The sequence below is a fragment of the Lasioglossum baleicum genome, chromosome 10 (genome assembly GCF_051020765.1).
Source record: "Lasioglossum baleicum chromosome 10, iyLasBale1, whole genome shotgun sequence".
Lineage (NCBI taxonomy): Eukaryota > Metazoa > Arthropoda > Insecta > Hymenoptera > Halictidae > Lasioglossum > Lasioglossum baleicum.
In genome coordinates, this window is record NC_134938.1 from 12,536,994 (window position 1) to 12,556,123 (window position 19,130).

Below are 19,130 nucleotides of genomic sequence, written 5' to 3' on the forward strand. Positions count from 1 at the left end.
CACCTGGCAAATTCTAAAATTACATTCGCAACGAATCGGCGATATTTCATAATGATTGATGCCTGTTTCGCCGCGCATACGATAATCGTTGATGTCGCATAACTCATGGTTTGTGGATTTGTCGCACGCAACAATTAATCTCGGCAGAATGCCAGAATTTCTCTTGAGTTCACGCCGGAATTCGTGGTCTCGTGAATAACCGGCCGCGTCTTGTAGTCAGGGTTGCCTACCGAGTCGGCTTGGCCGGAATTGCCCCGGAATTGAAACTGTCTTATTATTTTTTACATATTTTTTTTGTACGTGAAAAAAATTCCTCGGAAAACTAGGTTAAGTGATTTCTCAGAATATTGTGAAATCACATGTGTACATTTTAGCTTTGGGCAATGTGTCCATTCAGCTAGTCGTAGAACGGATTTCGAAATAGATACGACTTACCGGTTCATTACGAAATTTCGTTCTAATCATATCCAAGTGAACTTGATATTTCAAGTTCAAGTTCAAGTTCACTTGGATACGATTAGAACGAAATTTCGTAATGAACCGATAAGTCGTATCTATTTCGAAATCCGTTCTACGACTAGCTGAATGACCTATTGGTCACCGCGATTAATAGTTAAGAGAGTCATCAGTTCTGGTAGACATTTTACTTTATCAATTTTTATGAATCATATCGTCCTTTGAACTCTTTCGCGTGCATATGCGCGTATCAAATATAATTGTTCAGCAAATTGGATCCCTTATCGACAAGCGACACTCCCCATCGAAAACTCCCGTCGCTTCGTGCTTTCAATTGAACCTCAACTCACCCCATCAATTTTCATCTTCAAAAATTGATCCATAGTTTTCTATCTTATACGAAAAATCAATTTCTAGACTTTACCGAGGCTAGGGGGATGTCTACATGAAACAAAAACTGATCGGAACCGATTATCCATTCAATTTGTTTATTAACCCTTTGCACTAGGAGCTATTTTAACTCGAAAATTAAACATTTTTTTCTACCTAGAATAATTCCATTCTATATAATTTCTTTAATTTTTTTATGAATATAAAATTGACGTAACACCTCCTCCAACAATTAAATCCACCCTCAATAATTAAATAATTAAATAGTAAAAAATAATTAAATGCTACAGGGTCATTCCATGCCAAATCGATCACTATTTGCAGGCACCACCGTCGATTTTGTTCTAAATAAAATATGTTGTAGTCCATGTGAAATTAGGGGGGGTTTAAGTCATCATTTTGCCGGTTTCGAATTTTTTAGAAATGGCAGCCCTTTAAAATTTTCAATTTCTGCCCATTTTGGCGAAAACGGGTCTCACTTACGAATCTCGGGAACTGTTTGTCCGATTGAGCTACATTTTCTTTTTGTTTTGTTCTCAAAGGATTGGGCTATTACAAAATAATTTTTTCAACCTCGAAAGTCAACTTTATAATGTCGAAAAATTTCAACAAATTCTTTTTTACGTTTTTTTTTCGATGAGGGGCCAGAGTGATTCAAATTTTGAAAAAATGTGGTTATATTCGTTGAAGTTTCCCCGTTAAAATGAGCCCTTGAAAATCTCCGTTTCAGGTAGAGGCGAGTCGAGCGCACCGCTATTATGGTCCGTTGTCTATGCTGTTGGTCTCGAGAAAATACCAGCAGACTGTATACGACTAAATAACTGTATTTATACCTGGAGAACAATGTAGCTCAATCGGACAAACAGTTCCCGAGATAAAAATTCGTAAGTGAGACCCGTTTTCGCCAAAATGGGCAAAAATTGAAAACTTTGAAGGCCTGCCATTTCTAAAAAAAATGCGAAACCTGCAAAATGATGACTTAAACCCCTCCCCCCCAATTTCACATGGACTACGACATATTTCATTTAGAACAAAATCGACGATGGTGCCTGCCAAAAGTGATCGATTTGGCATGGAATGACTCTACAGCAAATTTTTAGTGGCGCCTCAGAATCGCCACTCGAGTGCTAGGGGTTAAATAACTCACCTGAAACAGATCACCGGCTGTGACCTTCTGAGGATCACAAGTCACTTCCACTCGTTGTCCAGTCAGCATTATAACGACTATACGTCCGCAGCTGCCAGCCTGTTAATAAATTAATTGAAACTAATTAAAATCGAGCTGTTGGTGCAAAAGAAAATAGTCATATTTTGTAACAAGCGAACAATTACAGTAAGGGAAAAATCCAATCAGGCCGCGTCTGTTATGAACAATCAAATGATCCAGACAATGCAACCCATTCAAACTCAGTTCGCATTGAACCCGTTAATTGCCACTATGACCACCTTTCCTAAATTGTTTGATCGAAGTGAATACCGTCGAGAAAAATATGTTCGCACCAAAAGAAACTGTATTACAGTATAATAAAATCTGTATCATTATGGAACATTTATGCAATGGCGGGTTTAACGGTGAGCGGATTAAGCGGCCGTCTGAGGCCCCAGGATACCATAGGGCCCCGAATTTCGCAGCACACATTAATTTTTTTTACAAGTTTATTAGAGTTCTATTGCAACTTTTATTTCTAACTTGAGTTTCAGGGCCCCAAAATTTTTACCGCTTGGGGCCCCCACTTGACTTGAGCTGCCACTGTATTTATGGAACGTTATAAATATTTACTATTTCAATTATGTTTTTGTCTATCGATCGTATTTCTTGGTAAATTTTTACATGTTTTCGGCGCTACGGTTCGATCCTTTATAACAATCAAAGCACTTTTGCTAATTTATTAAAAAATCATCAACGTTTCGATCCCAAGTTTGGATCTTTTTCAAGATTAGTATTTTGAAAATTGCGTCTGTAAAAATAAATATGTTATGAAACATGTTGAAAAACAGAATTTATTTGGTGAACTGTTGTTATTGAGTGATTTGATGTAAATAATATATTGTTCATAAAGACAAACTCACTTGCTTTGGAGAAAATTAGGTATATATAAATTGTGCGACACGTGTATTACGTGTGTCGGACATGCTTGTTATCAAGATACTGATGTACCGTGTATGTTTGAACTCGATCTAGGTTATGCCAATCGATGAACGGCGGTAAATTTGAAAATTCATAATATGTTCTTAAATCCACTCTTACCGATATACCATATTGGTAAATCGTTATTGACATTCTACTTTTTTTGGAATCAATAACATACGATTGTATGTGAGAAAAATAACAAGGTTTATTGGAAAATTCATCATAAGACATTACTGATTCAGTAATGTTGCGTTATATTCATGTATCTTAGGTGTTTCGTACCTAAGGTTAACGCTGTGCTGTTTAATCATATGAATGGTTCCCAATAACAGCCTTTGTTGTAAATCTTTTTCTTTGTCTAAGATTTTGACATTTTCAAAATCAAATCTGTGATCCATTTCAAGTGAATGTTTCGTCAAAGCTGTATGTTGCGGTGGAGGTAAGAAAATATTACGTTTATGTTCTGTGATGCGAGTTTTTAAATTTCTGGACGTTTGTCCTATATATACTTGATTACATCCCAAGCAAGGTATAGAGTAAATAATATCGCAACTTTCCAAAAGTGGTAATTTATCTTTAATGGGGTCTTTAAATAGTTTGGAATTCTGAAGATTGTGTGAATTCTTACTCTTCGAAAAATCCTTCTTATGTCGTTGGAGATGTTTTCAACATATGGTAAAACAAAAAGATTGGATCTTGAAAAAGATCCAAACTTGGGATCGAAACGTTGATGATTTTTGAATAAATTAGCAAAAGTGCTTTGATTGTTATAAAAGATCGAACCGTAGCGCCGAAAACATTTAAAGATTTACTATTTCATGTTGAAAAATTCATAAAAAGTCTACGGCATAAAAGAGGTGGAATAACAACATCCGGTATGGTCTAGTGGCTAGGATACCACCATTCCTCAGCGAACCTTCGCAGGGGTAAGACGTGCCCAGCGAACGGCCCTCTAGCCTGGGTCCGCAGGTAGTCCTCACACCGAAAATCGTAAATACGTTTTACGCGCAAACCAACGACGGGTACATTATCGCGAAACTCCGCGCTAATTTCTCGCACACAATGTCCATGTAGTGCATAGTGAGTGTATCAAAGAAGTTCATAAATTAAAATAAGCAAACCACAGTGAGTGCTATCCAAAAATTGAGCGCGAAAGCGCCTCACATAGCGGGGATAAGTCACCCGCGACAGCAACGACAACGACATCCCTTAAACTTCAACTTCAAGATGCGAAAACTACCACAGAAAATAACAAAACATAAGTTCCGTCTTAACCACCGTGGTGATCGGTCGTGTTTGTTGACGCTTGTGCTGACGAGTCTATAGATTCTGTTTCTGTATATGTATAGTTTCTGTGCGTTAAAGTTACTGTGTTTTTCTCCCTGGGACGTAGTCCTTGGGTATATTTCCCTATGGGAAATATAAGTCATTTTTAATGAGTACTTCCGACATCGGGGATGCCCATTCTCAACGTTCAATAAGCAATACTGTTACTTCACCAACAATGTCTACCTACGCCCAAGCAGCCCAAAATGGAATTTTTCCGAAGAAAGAACAAGCTATCGTTATTGACTCAGTGGAAGGAATCAATATCAAGGAATATAACATGGCCATTGGAAAGTTAATTGATCTATGCAACCTCTGGTTTTCCTCAAGAATCTCACACAGTCGTGTTTGCATGTATGTACTTGACTAGCCAAGCAGTTGTCAATTCTCTTCTCGCAACTCACAAGTTTGTAAACATAAACAACCACGTTTTTGGAATTCGTCCGCTGGTATCTCCGGCAAAACGTATTCTTCTATCTAATGTGTGTCCCATCATTCCACATTATATAATAGAAAATAAATAACAAAACAGAGACAGCTAAAGCGAGACAAAAAAAATAGCAGAATCACTAACGGGTTTGAAAAAAATATGCACAGAATAAGACAGCATGTTAGTCATTGTCAACGCGCAATTAATCAAACAACTTAAAGTTAAAAGTAAAGGTAAAGTTAAAAAAACAAACAGTCAACCGACAGCAACAACAGATGCAGGAATAATGAATAAAACAAAACTAGAGGATCTTCTAGCAACGATTGATAATCAAACCAGAGTAATACAAAACCTTCAACAACAACTAGAGGAGGAAAAAGCAAAGAACCGTCCAACCTCCCCAAATGGCTTTGAGACCTCGAACAGATTTTCAATGCTGGACAGAAGTGACACAATCGCAATAGAGGAACAGGAACCAGTCGGAAAAGACAATACAATAACTGGGAAGAAAAGACCACATCCATGCATGGACAGCCCCACCAGCAGCAAGAAAAAGGACACAGCAGAGACACACACAGCTGGGACCAACAACGGTAAAACACCACCAAAAACAAACGCAAACACCAGCCACGGAACCAGGGCCGCCACGTGGGTAAGAGGCGCCCGTGTGCGAAAGAAATTTAGCGCCCTTTTCCGATCATGATAATAAAATACAATGAATGACCTTTTTCTTTTTTTTTTTTTAATTTAGAATCTCGTTGCACTGTAACATTTGTTACTTCTTCTATGTATTAGGCTTTGTGCCGCACTGACAGCGACAGGCGCCCTTCCCGTTAATGTTTTGGCGCCCCTTCGACGAAGCGCCCGTGTGCGGCGCACAACCTGCACAACCGCACGCGGCGGCCCTGCACGGAACACACATCAACTCGAGGTCATCGCACAGCACACACCACATGCATCCAAGCGCAGGACCCAGCGGACCACCAGCAGGCCCAAGCGGCCCACCATCTGTGCCAAACCACCCACCCATTAATAAGCTAAGTAGCGCCCACACCAAAACATCAACAGATAAAATTGATCAAGCTCTGCCCTCATCCATCAATAATAACCCACCCATTAGCATCAACCTGCACGCAATAAAACCGCCCCCAATAATCCTACACACAGACGCGGTCAAAAACACAATAGCGCAACTATCTAACATAATAAATGACTTCAACATAAAACGAATAAACAACAACAAACACATACTGCAAACATACTCGCTAGAGAACTACAAATTAGCTTGCGACAAACTTAGAGATCTACAAATACAATTCTTCACGTATACTCCGAAATCAGACAAAAATTTCACAGTACTATTAAAAAACATAGAAGGAAATTTCGAACCGGACGAAATTCTATACGCACTAACAAATTTGAAAACAGAAGGATTAACCTTCGTCTCAGTAAAACGTTTCACCACAAAGAAAGCGACGGATGAGGGCAGAGTACTGCCAATATTCATAGTTCAACTATCAGCAGATAGCAACATTAAAAATCTGAGTCAGATCAAATCTATATTGCACACCATAGTAAAATGGGAGAAAATTGTAAAGAGGGACCGCATCCAGTGTGTGCGATGCCAAAGACTAGGTCACGTGGCGGGAAACTGTAATCTCAAATACAGATGCGTAAAATGCGAATTCGACCATAAGCCAGGAGAATGTCTAAGATCAGCCAACTCCCCCGCGGAACTAGAAAAATCAACACCTTATTGCGTCAATTGTAAACAACACGGACACCCCGCATCATACAGAGGATGCCCAAAAATATTAGAAATTAAGGAGAAAATAGAAGCAAGAAAACTAGAATTTCAAACAGATAAAGACAACAGACGCAAATTCACCTCTAACTACACAAAATCAGGTATTTCTTTCAGCCAAATAGCCTCAAACATAAAAACACACACTGATACCACATCACACGTGAACGCAAAGCAGACAAACACACCACAAATACATACTAACTTACAAACTCAAGAACAAACACACGACACATTACTATCACAGATCAAACATATCATAGAAGCAACAATAAAAACACACACAGAACCCCTTTTAACACAAATACAAACCAACAGCAACAAAATCAACACATTAGCAGATGCATTAATAACTAATAAACTCTTAAATGCATAATCACGCATCTAACAACCCTTCAAATAATAATATTACACACACACAAAACACAGCCACAACAACCTTACAGCAACTAAAAATCTTAGAAATAAACGTAAACTCCTTAGTTTCTAACGAGAAAAGGGCATCAATGACAGAATTTCTGGCAAAGCACAATCCGGATGCGGCTCTTCTGTGCGAGACAAAGTTAAATAATAAACATAGAGTTAATTTTAAAAATTATATTTTCGTAAGGTCAGACAGACCAAACTCTAAACAGGGTGGGGGAACCGGCATCCTAATAAAAAGAAACATAAAGTTCAAGACCGTCCAGCTAAAACTGGCCGCATAAACCGAAGTCGAAACGACAATTGTCCATATTAAATTGCACCAGAAAAACCTTTCGTTAATAGCCGCTTACGCGCCCAGCAGCAACAAGAAAGAATTCTCAGCAGACCTTACAGCCCTATTCTCCAAGCCGGAATTACAGAAAACAAACAACTACTTTTTAATGGCGGGATACCTTAACGCAAAGCATACAGACTGCAACAACACGAATAATAACAATAGAGGCACCAATCTAAAAAGCTGGCTACAAAATAATGAAATTCAATACAGGGTATCCCTAATAAATTCCGCAAAACCATCCTTCCCCCACAGCGGCGCGTATATTGACATCTGTCTGAAAGACAGCAGGCTGAAATTCCACAGCTTATCAAATAACAGTATGTACATTTTCAAACGAAAACAGAGCAGAAAATCCCAACACTACGGAAACTCCGCCGAACTATTTAACATCAGCAGTTAATCTAGATTACATACTCAAACACTTAAATAATAAGAAATCATCAAGCTTCGACATGATCCCCAACATCATACTCAAACACCTACCCCCGCTATACACACGAAACTGCGCGATCATATTTAACAACTGTCTCAATAGATCATATTTTCCGACAGCATGGAAAAAAGCAAAACTCATAGCTTTAAAAAAGAAAGAAAAAAACAGTAGCGACCCCGCCAGTTATCGCCCAATAAGCCTATTACCAAATATCAGTAAAGTTTCCGAAGTAGTAATAAACATAGCATTAGATTCCTACAGCACACAAAACAATATCATCCCAGAAACACAATTTGGTTTCAAAAGAAAACATTCTACAATTCACGCCATATCAAAATTTTCCGCCGACATCTGCTGGACCCGAAACGCTGGCGACTGCGTAGGGGCACTATTCATAGACCTTGAAAAGGCCTTTGACACAGTCTGGCTGGACGGTCTTTTCTTTAAACTAATGAAAAAGAATTTCCCCTCGCACCTTATAAAAATGACCTGGAGTATGGTCCACAATAAGCAATTCCAAGTAACGGAAGGTAATAACACCTCATCCAAAACCTTCACAGTCCGGGACGGTTTACAACAAGGGGCCGTAAACTCCCCCATCCTGTTTAGCCTATATATAAGCGACCTGCTGACAATGTACAACCTAAACAGCGACCACCAAAAAGGTGCGATAGCCTACGCAGACGACTTGTCTACGCAACTAACCATCAATTATAAAAACAAAACTACAAGACTTATTCGACAAAATACAAGATTACTTCCACACATGGAAACTAAAAATAAACATCAATAAATGCGAGACGATACTATTCAGACCATACATATCAATGAAATCCGACGCAAACCAAGACGTACGTACAAACGCAAGACTATTTCACCTACAGGACAGCAAAAACAGAAACATTACAATTCCGCACAAAAAGGTGGTCCGCTATTTAGGGGTACATTTAGATTTTAAGCTGAATTACAACGAACACGTGAACATTCAAATAATAAAAGCACAAAAGGCGTTTGCAGCGGCAAAAAGAATATTCTATTCCAAAGAACTAGACTCAGAGGTGAAACTCCTCTGCTACAAACTTCTAATCAGACCGATACTAACATACGGAACACCCATACGGTTTAACATCAGCGCGAGCACAATGGAAAAGATCCGCTTGCTCGAACGGAAATGCCTAAGAGCATGCCTAAGCGCCTACAGAACACCCGAATCCAATTTTACCAAATACATCAGCAACCACAACCTCCTCACGAAAGCGAAAATCATCAGAATTGACATTTTCATATTAAAATTAATCAGAAACCACTGGGCAAACACACGACACATACACAACAATAGCCTTATCTTTAGCTCAACTTACCCCAACCCACTATATTTAGAAAAAACTCGACACACAGGTTACACTCCACCAGAATCGTTCATCTACCTAGACAAAGCAGGACTAATACAAGACAAACAAGGACTCCCATCAATATACCATTTCAACAGAAAAAACTACGACAAAACAATAACATGAGATTCTACTACAACCTAACAAAATTCGACATAGAAGACAGCCACAGAAATGACACAAAAAGATTCTGGTGGTTAAACCCAGAAAACTAGATTTAAGTATAAGCTCTTAAGTATTCGATTAAGCCTAATCATCCCTCAATTTACCTCGCATCGCACTAGAACTAAGGATAACTATAAGATAAGCCACCGCAACATTAAACCAAAGATAATGAGATAAGCCATATAGTATTATAAATAGATTACTTATCTGACTCAGATTACCTCTCGTATACAAATTCAAAATCTTGTTAACAACTCCTATCCACCCCGCAATCGTATAAACCAAAGAATCACAAGTACAGTTTTTTAAACGTGTCTTTCTGTACTATTAAAAAAATTAAGAACGAATAAGAATATTAGCATTAGGATAAACAATAACCCAATAGCATTAAGTGCAATAAAAATTATAACCATCGAGAAACCGCGCGTGCCCGGCCTTCCGGGCCTTTAATTTAGTTCTCTATTATTTTTTCTCCTATGTTATAGTTGTTGTGCGTTTCTAAAGTTGATTGTACCACCCATGTAGTTCATTGTATTTTATGGCACAATAAACGCTCGTTACAAAAAAAAAGTGGCTAGGATACCTGGCTTTCACCCAGGAGGCTCGGGTTCGATTCCCGGTACCGGAAATTATTTTGTTCAATTTTCTTTAGTATTTCCTGATGTTCTTTGCTTATTTTTAACATTCGTACTATACTTGTTATCGCTACTGTTGATGTCTTCTTTATTTTAATGAATTCTTGAGCACATATAATTTTAATTTGATTGTTTTTGTATCCGGATGTCCATCGCTTATTTTTAACATTTATGATGTGTTTGTTATCGATGCTGTTGTTGTCTTCTTTGTACTATACTTGTTATCGCTACTGTTGATGTCTTCTTTATTTTAATGAATTCTTGAGCACATATAATTTTAATTTGATTGTTTTTGTATCCGGATGTCCATCGCTTATTTTTAACATTTATGATGTGTTTGTTATCGATGCTGTTGTTGTCTTCTTTGTACTATACTTGTTATCGCTACTGTTGATGTCTTCTTTATTTTAATGAATTCTTGAGCACATATAATTTTAATTTGATTGTTTTTGTATCCGGATGTCCATCGCTTATTTTTAACATTTATGATGTGTTTGTTATCGATGCTGTTGTTGTCTTCTTTGTACTATACTTGTTATCGCTACTGTTGATGTCTTCTTTATTTTAATGAATTCTTGAGCACATATAATTTTAATTTGATTGTTTTTGTATCCGGATGTCCATCGCTTATTTTTAACATTTATGATGTGTTTGTTATCGATGCTGTTGTTGTCTTCTTTGTTTTAATGAATTCTTGGGCACATAATTTTAATTTGATGACCACGAAAAATGTGGTAGAAGAAGTAGGTCGGTCGGCATTCAGCTGACGACTAATAATAAATTTAGAGCGGTTAACGAATTACGTAAAACCCACAAATTTGCAGCGTTTAGCCTGGAAGCGGGTCTGGCAGGATATAGCGGTTAAATCCCTTGCGCTTTGGGAACCGATCCATAAATCACGTGTCCCCTTTCACTAGGCGAGGGTCTACGGCGCGTCGAGTGCCATTCAGTGATACGGCGGGGTTGTTCTCTCATGAAAAGTCAACTGACATTTTCCAGAAACAGTGGCACACATTAATACTTGCACGATCCTCCACCACAATAACTTCTTTATCGTCGGACCACACCACTTGGATATATTTGAGAAGTTAGAAGTTACGTAAAAAATAATTTGAAGGGATTGCAATTGTTTAGAATCGCTGACTGTTTCGTTTAGAAGCTGGTGGATTCTGATGAGGAGACTGCGAGATGGTTGCCACGTGTTGTGAGAAAAAGTCCACTTTTGAAGGTTTTACAAACGATTGGTTTATTCGGTTTCTCGCGAGGCCTGATGTAAATACGAGACACTCGCGGAATGATTATATAAATCGCGGGTACGATTTGTGGTAATAACGTCACGTGAATATGAAAAGGCCGACACGGTCACGGTTTGTTCGCACTATACAATTGTCTATGGTTGCTTTCGTTAACATGTCCGGAAGGCAAGAAAGCGCAATCGACGTCGCGCGGAATATCGAGAGTCGATTCTCGTTGAGTAGGGACGATCAAAAAAGTGACCTAAACAGTGGTCTTCGCTTGAAATGCGAGGTGTATTTTGCGACACCGAAACGGCGTAAACAGCGGTTGTCATCTTCGCCGAGCTGGTCGCTTGACTATCGCGTTTGTGGTTGCGATGGCATCGAACACTGGCAAATTGCTAAAGATTGCAACAAAGTTTGTATCTGGGTCTTTTTTTTGAAAGAACGGGTTTTTTATGGTGCAATTTTTGGAGGTAAATTTTGTAAGAAATATCGAATAAAATTGAATCTAGTTGTTAACTTTGTATCCAGTCTTATTCTTTATCCCAAATTGATTAAAAACGAGTCTATTTATGAAATTCCTTTGTCGGGGTCTAAAAGACCCCACCTTACTATTCATATTATTAGACCTTACCTTGTGAGGGTTAATTTGCGATTATTAAAATTGTAAAGATGCTTCCCTGAGGAATTATTCACCAAATTTATTATATCTTCGGGTATATATTATTGGAACAATGGCCAAAAATCTGGATAGACACATCCTTCCTATCTAGAGTTATTTCCAACAATTTTTTCAAAAAATTAAAATATTTTTTGAACTAATTTTGAATTAGTTATACGATCTAGCATAATTGCAGAATATGAGCATCAAAAACGGAAAAACATCTCCGCTACAACATCTCCGGTATGGTCTAGTGGCTAGGATACCTGGCTTTCACCCAGGAGGCTCGGGTTCGATTCCCGGTACCGGAAAAATTTTGTCTCGGCTCATATGGGGTAGGTACAATTCTAATAATGACTACGAAGACCTCATAAACCACGATCCGGTATGGTCTAGTGGCTAGGATACCTGGCTTTCACCCAGGAGGCTCGGGTTCGATTCCCGGTACCGGAAAAATTTTGTCTCGGCTCATATGGGGTAGGTACAATTCAAATAATGACTACAAAGACCTCATAAACCACGATCCGGTATGGTCTAGTGGCTAGGATACCTGGCTTTCACCCAGGAGGCTCGGGTTCGATTCCCGGTACCGGAATTTCTTTTTTTTATTGTTTTATTACACTATCCTATTCTCATAGGATGCTACTATAGATTGATAAAAAATCATGATTTTTGCAGCTGTTTTTTTTTATAACGTTCCAGATGCAGCAATAAATTTTACAAATTGGCAAACGAGACTAGAAGGAGAATTTCTATTCCGTCAGAATAATAAAGAACACTATTTTTAACATGCCCAAAGTATAATGAAATATTATTGTTAAAAATAAATTGTTGCTGTATTATCTACCCACAATAAATGCTCCATATCTTGCTCGATAAATAATACGATATCTTCGTCATGCGATTTTAAACAAAGTAATAAAAATCGAAGAACTACATATGACCGAATAATGCAACAATATTTAAATATTTAAACAATTAAAAGAAAGAGTGATTCCATCTCCGGTATGGTCTAGTGGCTAGGATACCTGGCTCTCACCCAGGAGGCTCGGGTTCGATTCCCGGTACCGGAAATTATTTTTTCCCACCTCTTTTTTTTTAGAATCAACGTTAAAAATATGAATCGCAACAATGTTCCTCTATTTCTTTTTGCTACTACAACTTGCAATACTAAAAAGAAGTTCTTTACCCTTACTTGTCCGACACACAGCGCCTTTGGTGGTTGGTTGGCACGAACAACAAATTCAGGACCGATGCACTGGGCTTTGTTGAATGATCTCATAGGTCCGCCAACTGCCCTGTAGAGCCGAGACGGTGCCCTTTGAACTGCTTTGCCGCGACGAGCCCTTGGTCCGTTCTTTATCAGATTTCTGAAACCACAATAACGGGTATACATGTAGTACGTTAGAAAATCCGTGCAGTTCACTCGAGGTTGTGTTTCTTCATAGTTCTCAGGTAAAACCTGGGCGGTCGATCACAGTGCTCTTACCAGAAGGCATCCCCGCCTTCCCCACTCAATGACCAGGTCCTTCAGGACAAACTCTCAATTCTCTCTCTCTCCTTCTCGGTCGTAAAATATCCCTAAAACACAGCTGGACGACCCAAAGTGCCCATCCGCCAGCATCCAAGGACAGCTCTGTTTAATTTCAAGCATCCCCATTCAAGACCTCACGCAGGCCGAGACCGTGCCATAAATTCTTCGAGGGCTGAGAGGATTGCCACGGCATTAGTCCTCGACTTCGCCTAGAGCACGTTGCCGCAAACATACACTACCACGGCGGAAGGTTTTCAGCCGTCTTGGGAACGTGTTCCTGCGTTTCCTTACCCTATTTGATTTTATTAAAAATCTGTACGAGATGTACGAATGATCCCCAGAGCTTCCTTATCGCGTGGTGTCTTTGTGAGAACTGTTCTTGTTTGATGTCGTCGGGCAAATCCGAAACCGGTGGAACACGACGGCTTTACATCGACTAAGCGCCTTCCATGTGCCTAGCAAAACGTCGTTCTATCCCTGTATCGTCAGGCTCAGCGATCTTGCACTCTTAGCACACTCTTCTCTTTGAGAGTTGCTGGTTCCGGATGTGCGACCCAGATCGCTTGAAAGCATATATTAACGCGGACACATTGCACGGGACAAACTTAATAATGGGGACAGGGGGCTGACAGAGACTGTTTGACTGTACAGCTCCGCGCTCGCCACACTAATTTAGTGCACTGCCGTCGCCGCCCCAATAATCATCAAGTTGCCACGCAAAAAACTTACAGAAGCAAGATCCTTAGAATAAAACATTTGCAAAATTGTAAATAAAATTGTATACAAAAGAGCACACAATCTTAATATTTGTGGCTGTGTTTGCGACCGTCATCTCACCTGGGTGGTTTCGCAGGTGGCTCCGACTTGCTGCTTTCCGCGTCGGAGAACGGGGCTTTCTTCAAGGAAGTGATGATGCGCGGCGGCTTCGGCGGCCCTTGAACACTTCTGACTCTCATGGAAGACACTGGATTTTGTTGTTGATCTATCTGTTCCTCTTTTCTCCGGGCAGCGGAGTACCTGTGGTCGACCGTCACGAAACGTTGCTCGGGCAGACGCTTGAAATCCTCCTCCTGCTGATCCCTGTTGGGCAGCTGGGGGTTCGAGCATTGCCTCTGCAACGCGAGATTCGCGCGTCCCGTTGATTTCCCATAGACCTCCTCCCGCATGCGTTCCGCCGTCGACGTCGTGATGTCCGGGTGGGAGTAGCCAGCGGCTGACGGTCGCCTGGAAAAGAGTCTCCTCTTGAGAAGCTGTCCGCACTGGCTCACCATTTCGGTTTAGGGCAGAGCCGGGCAACTGGCTTCTTCGGTTCTGGAGGTAAAGCCAAGTTGCCCGGCTCTGGGTTGGGGTCTGGTCAAAAATTGTGCCCCAAAATGATTTTCATCTCTTGTGCAATTACTTGGGGGACTAGTTCGACGAGAAAACGCGACTGCTTCATTTCTAAATGAGCCATCCCCGCGTTGGCCTTCTTTCTCCCACTTTGCATTGTATAGCGCCGGCCTTTCTTCTCGCGTAAACACTTACATATCTGTTTTATAATAGGCAAACTAGGGTATCCTCCGAATGAAGTGTTCCGCAAACACTTTCTACCGCGAGAAGGAGAACGGCTGTTCGGAGGAAGAGACTACCTACCTGGCTATCGTTGTGCCTGCGTAAACGTCCTCGTTATGACTGACAGGTGGCTTCATGGAGAGTCCGTTTACCCGGACGTCTTGGGAGCTGAGGAACGGCTTAACAGGCTGCGCATAAATAGGGTCACTGTAGACGTTCCCGCCGGAGTGATTGTCGCCGACAACGGTCGTCGGCAGGTTGCCGCTGCTCCTCGTGTGTTGCAGCCTCGTGTAGATCGGCTGCGAGTACGTCCTCGAATGATGATGCCTTCGCTGATGATGAACCCCGTACGTGTGTCCACTCGCTTGGACATTCAACTGTGATTGGAACTGTACCCGATGGTCCTTCGAATTCGAATCCCTACGATGATTCTGCTGCGACGTTTGGCCACCCAGACTGGTCAGATTCGGATGGGAGTGAGAGTTCTGCGATTGATGCTTGAACAGCGCACCCTTCGCCGGGTGATGATGCGGAAAGTGATGAGACTTGGGCACGTGAGGCTGCTGCTGTTGTTGTTGCTGTTGAGCATCCTGGTGTTGCTGGTGCATCTGAAACTGGCTCGGGATCCGCTGTATTCGCTCCGGTTGACTCTGACGGGGAGGAGGGTTGAACTGATTGGTCGGATGATACGGTCGATCCTGGTGCTGATGATGATGACGACCCGCCGCTTGACTGTGCACTAATTGGAGAGGGTCGAGGTGGTGCGGCGCTGGCTGCTGCTGATGAGGATAGCTATTGTGATGACGGTTGGGATCCTGCCTTTCAACAGGGTTCCGAACAGGTGCTGGGGCTGGCGGGTTCAAGTGTTGATAAGCCATACGCTGCCTGGCTGCGTGTTGTGGAGATTTCACCACCTCCCGGTACATATCCATTACTATGTGAGTGAAGGGTTTCGATTGCAACCGTGTGCGACAGTACTCGGATATCACCTGGAACAGTAAAGACGATCGTTAGCATGGCTTAGGGTACGTCAGCCTGGAAGTTCCGAATAAAGTGTTATGCGATTTCAATGTGACGTAATTTTTCCCAAGACAAACTATTGGCTCCGAGACTACAATGGTGGCGGCATGGATTTCGGATGCACTTGGCGAGCTGCGATATCAACCGAGGAACGGACCACAAGTCCGACCGTATTATCGCTTCATTGTACCACTGTTCCGCGACGACAAAAGCGGACTCTTGAATACGAGGTTGTCTTTGCAAGTTCCGTGGAACACCGGCTCGCAAGAATCCCTTTGTCCCCTTCATACCGTTAATTATTATTTAGACGTCCATCTACAACTTTTAGCATGGTCCAGCGGCCCCCACGACAATTTTGGGAGATTGACTTTCAACCTAAAAGCAATGTTTTTCACTCTTTCACTCTTTTCGGCTCGGTTTGCAAAAATGTAAGCGCGCGGAAGCTAGTTTACAAAAGTGATATTAATTTCATGGTTCCCGAGGGATCGTTAGCGTCGGGGCTACATTTAAGAGCCTGCTCGACTTGCAACCGCGAAACATAATTGTAAGACATAATTTTGTCATAATCCGGCCGCACTCGTTATTAGGTTATAATTACGCGAACTTGAACTCTCCACGCCACACGGAAATTAGTTTAATCAGTCTCGCCGAGGAGAAATATTTTCGGTGCGTTCTCGTGTAGTCCAAAACAGGGAGCAACTTTCTTTCCCTCCGTATTCGTAGAATTCTGTAATTACGATCCAATGCATAATTACAGAATCCTCGTTAAAATCCACGTTTTATGCGTCGCGGTGTCCGATATGTTTTTCCCGTCATTGACAAGGTGTTTTCATTAACGATGATCGATAAAACAATTTTAAATGTTGAGATAGATTCGGTGCGATCCCTCGCGAGGATTGTTTGCGCCATTGATACATTCGTGTTCGAGGGAAATTGGAATTTGACTATCAAACAGTACATTTCCAAATAATTTGAGACACGCCGGAACAAATAATATCGACACGTATCCATCGACGTGTGCTCGATATGTATTTAATTATCTGATCTGATCGGGGACATAACGAGACGTAATTACGGAATGAATGGAACACGCTCACAAATCTTTAATTAATTCGCGAGACACGTTGCAACTATGGAGATTATCATCCAGTCGACCCTATAAATTTTTGAAGCCTTACGTTATATCTTATCAAGTCCCGTCTTTAGGTTTCATCTGCATACCAGCGATCGACGAAGTGGCGATCCCGGCCGGGGATAATTTATCGCCGGAATCCTCGCAGAAATTGGTGGCGGTGGAATAAGTTCGCGTGTCGAGACCGCCCTCGCCTCGGGATTTCATCAATTTCGCGGGCCATTCAGGTGCAACCGATGAGTTACGACCTCCCGTGCTCGCCGAAATAGCTTTATTAAAGCGGATGCTCTCCGAGAAAACGTATAATCCTCGTTCCTGTTGCCTACCCCCGAGGACGACCCATCGTGAAACTAGAGCGACGCATTAAACATTGAAAACAATAAACGCCATCCCAGTTAAGCGATCACAATTATATCGTCGCTCCTCCTTTTAGTCGCCGTGAACTACTCGGCGAATCGACGCGTGGAAATTAATGGACACTTCTCGGGGCCTCGCAGACTATAAAAATAAAGCAAGACTCGCGGCTAAATTCCATCGCCGCCGGTGGAAGGGTCAGGTATTACGGAGCGTCGTTCGACTCTCTCTCTGTTCTCTTTCCCCATTCCGTTCTCGCGATAGATAATAGAATTAAAGCGAGCTCCTGTGTCCGCCTCCGCAGGCGTCCAAGTGCTCTCTCCCTCGCTGCGATCGCGCGCGTTAAGTTCGTCATATTCACCTCCATTCCGATCGGTCTATCCCTCACAGATCCGATAATGAAATTTGTATCGGTAACGCGCCACGACAGTTCTGTCGATAGGTCTAACGCCAGTTAGGGGTAGGCGCAGTGGCGCGTTACCCTATGGGCGACTTGGGCAAATGCCCGGGGCCCCAAGCAAAAGGAGGCCCCGAACACAAACCAAGATTCAAGATCCAAATTCCACGTTTTTCTCATAAAGTTATTTAGTTGGAGTTTGGGGCCCCGAAATTCTACTTTGCCCAAGGCCCCAACTAGTTATAACGCGTTACTGACAGAGGCGCATTAGGGTGCATTTATAGTGGAGCTGCGAGCATCGATGATAGCGGCGCGGTGAAAAGAAACCAACATCCGTGACAACATTTCGACACATACTAATGAAAAAGTACATATGTATTTTCTTTGTTTTTCTTTTTTTTCACCGCACAGCTCACCTCGCTGCTCCACTATAAATCCACCCTTACCCTATGGGCAACTTGGGCAGCCGCTGTACGTGGCGCGGTAATTTCTGCGAAGCACTAACTTCAAACACAGCTGCCATAGGTAAAAAATTGTCGCAGCGAGTTCATGGGGTACTCAATCAAATCGGCAGAATCTCTGCTTTGATCTGACGTTCGGATCATGGTATTACAATCATTTCTCGCCGAGATACAGCGAGTTAAAGGAAACATGGAAATTGTGCATTTTCTAAGCATATTTTCAGAAACACCTGGTATATCGAAATGTTAATGAAATTGAAAAACAAAAGTAGTGCTTCCAAGAGAAATAAACGCTCTTTCTATTGCTTTTTTGCACAAGGTTCTACGATAATTTTTCCGCTTTCTGGAGCCAGTTAAAGTTAAAAAGCCAACATTTACTTCAATGTTGAATAACTCGAATAAAAAAAATCGCACAATAATCAACAACCACACATTTTACACAGGAAAGATAGCCCTTCCAAGTGATATTAACGCGATTTATCAAAAAAATTTGTTTCTCCCCGTGTGATGTTCCAAAGTTGCACAAAATATTTGTTAACCGTCAATGTTGTCTTTGTCTCGCTATAACTTTGTAAAAAACCAACATAGCGGGGGAAGCAAAGGCGAGGTCCGCAGCACAGCTGGGCGAGGGGCGGAAGGGTAAGGGGCCTGGCGGGACTCGCAGATGACAACCCTGCTCAGGACCCGAAAATTCGTGATACTTTACACCCGGGAATTTTCGGGTACCAGCACACCCCTAACAAATGGCTTTCAGATGGTTTTTGAAGACCTCAAAATACAGAGATAGCTTACAGGGGATCACCAGCGATCGCACCGTCTCGGAGTAAGATCATTCGTGTCAGCCGGAAATTAATTTTC

General features: G+C 41.5%; 2 protein-coding genes and 4 non-coding genes across 11 annotated transcripts in view; 5 read left to right on the forward strand and 1 right to left on the reverse strand.

Annotated features, from left to right (window-relative positions):
* LOC143213025 (uncharacterized) overlaps window positions 1–19,130 on the reverse strand; it is a 126,786-nt gene that overhangs the window by 18,587 nt on the left and 89,069 nt on the right. For 4 of the 5 annotated variants that reach the window (XM_076432463.1, XM_076432462.1, XM_076432460.1 and 1 more), the window contains 4 exons: window positions 14,990–15,897; window positions 14,195–14,581; window positions 13,013–13,193; window positions 1,994–2,092 (listed from right to left, as the gene is read on the reverse strand). In XM_076432463.1, the coding sequence (XP_076288578.1) occupies window positions 1,994–2,092; window positions 13,013–13,193; window positions 14,195–14,581; window positions 14,990–15,897 (1,575 nt within the window). The remainder of the gene's footprint in view (window positions 1–1,993; window positions 2,093–13,012; window positions 13,194–14,194; window positions 14,582–14,989; window positions 15,898–19,130) is intronic. The other variant, XM_076432465.1, reaches the window with a different exon arrangement.
* On the forward strand, window positions 3,892–10,114 carry LOC143213027 (uncharacterized). 2 transcript variants are annotated; one of them, XM_076432471.1, is made up of 2 exons: window positions 3,892–5,385; window positions 5,529–5,704. In XM_076432471.1, exons 1-2 carry the CDS (start codon window positions 4,912–4,914, stop codon window positions 5,568–5,570), a joined length of 516 nt encoding a protein of 171 aa, XP_076288586.1. In that variant the 5' UTR covers window positions 3,892–4,911; the 3' UTR covers window positions 5,571–5,704. The 2 variants fall into 2 exon arrangements, with proteins under 2 accessions (XP_076288586.1, XP_076288585.1); XM_076432470.1 differs by having other exon boundaries at window positions 5,246–5,385; window positions 5,529–10,114.
* On the forward strand, window positions 12,063–12,134 carry Trnae-uuc (transfer RNA glutamic acid (anticodon UUC)). Its single transcript has one exon. It is a non-coding gene; the product is annotated as a tRNA-Glu (tRNA).
* Trnae-uuc (transfer RNA glutamic acid (anticodon UUC)) lies at window positions 12,205–12,276 on the forward strand. The gene has a single exon. It is a non-coding gene; the product is annotated as a tRNA-Glu (tRNA).
* Trnae-uuc (transfer RNA glutamic acid (anticodon UUC)) lies at window positions 12,347–12,418 on the forward strand. Its single transcript has one exon. It is a non-coding gene; the product is annotated as a tRNA-Glu (tRNA).
* Trnae-cuc (transfer RNA glutamic acid (anticodon CUC)) lies at window positions 12,825–12,896 on the forward strand. The gene has a single exon. It is a non-coding gene; the product is annotated as a tRNA-Glu (tRNA).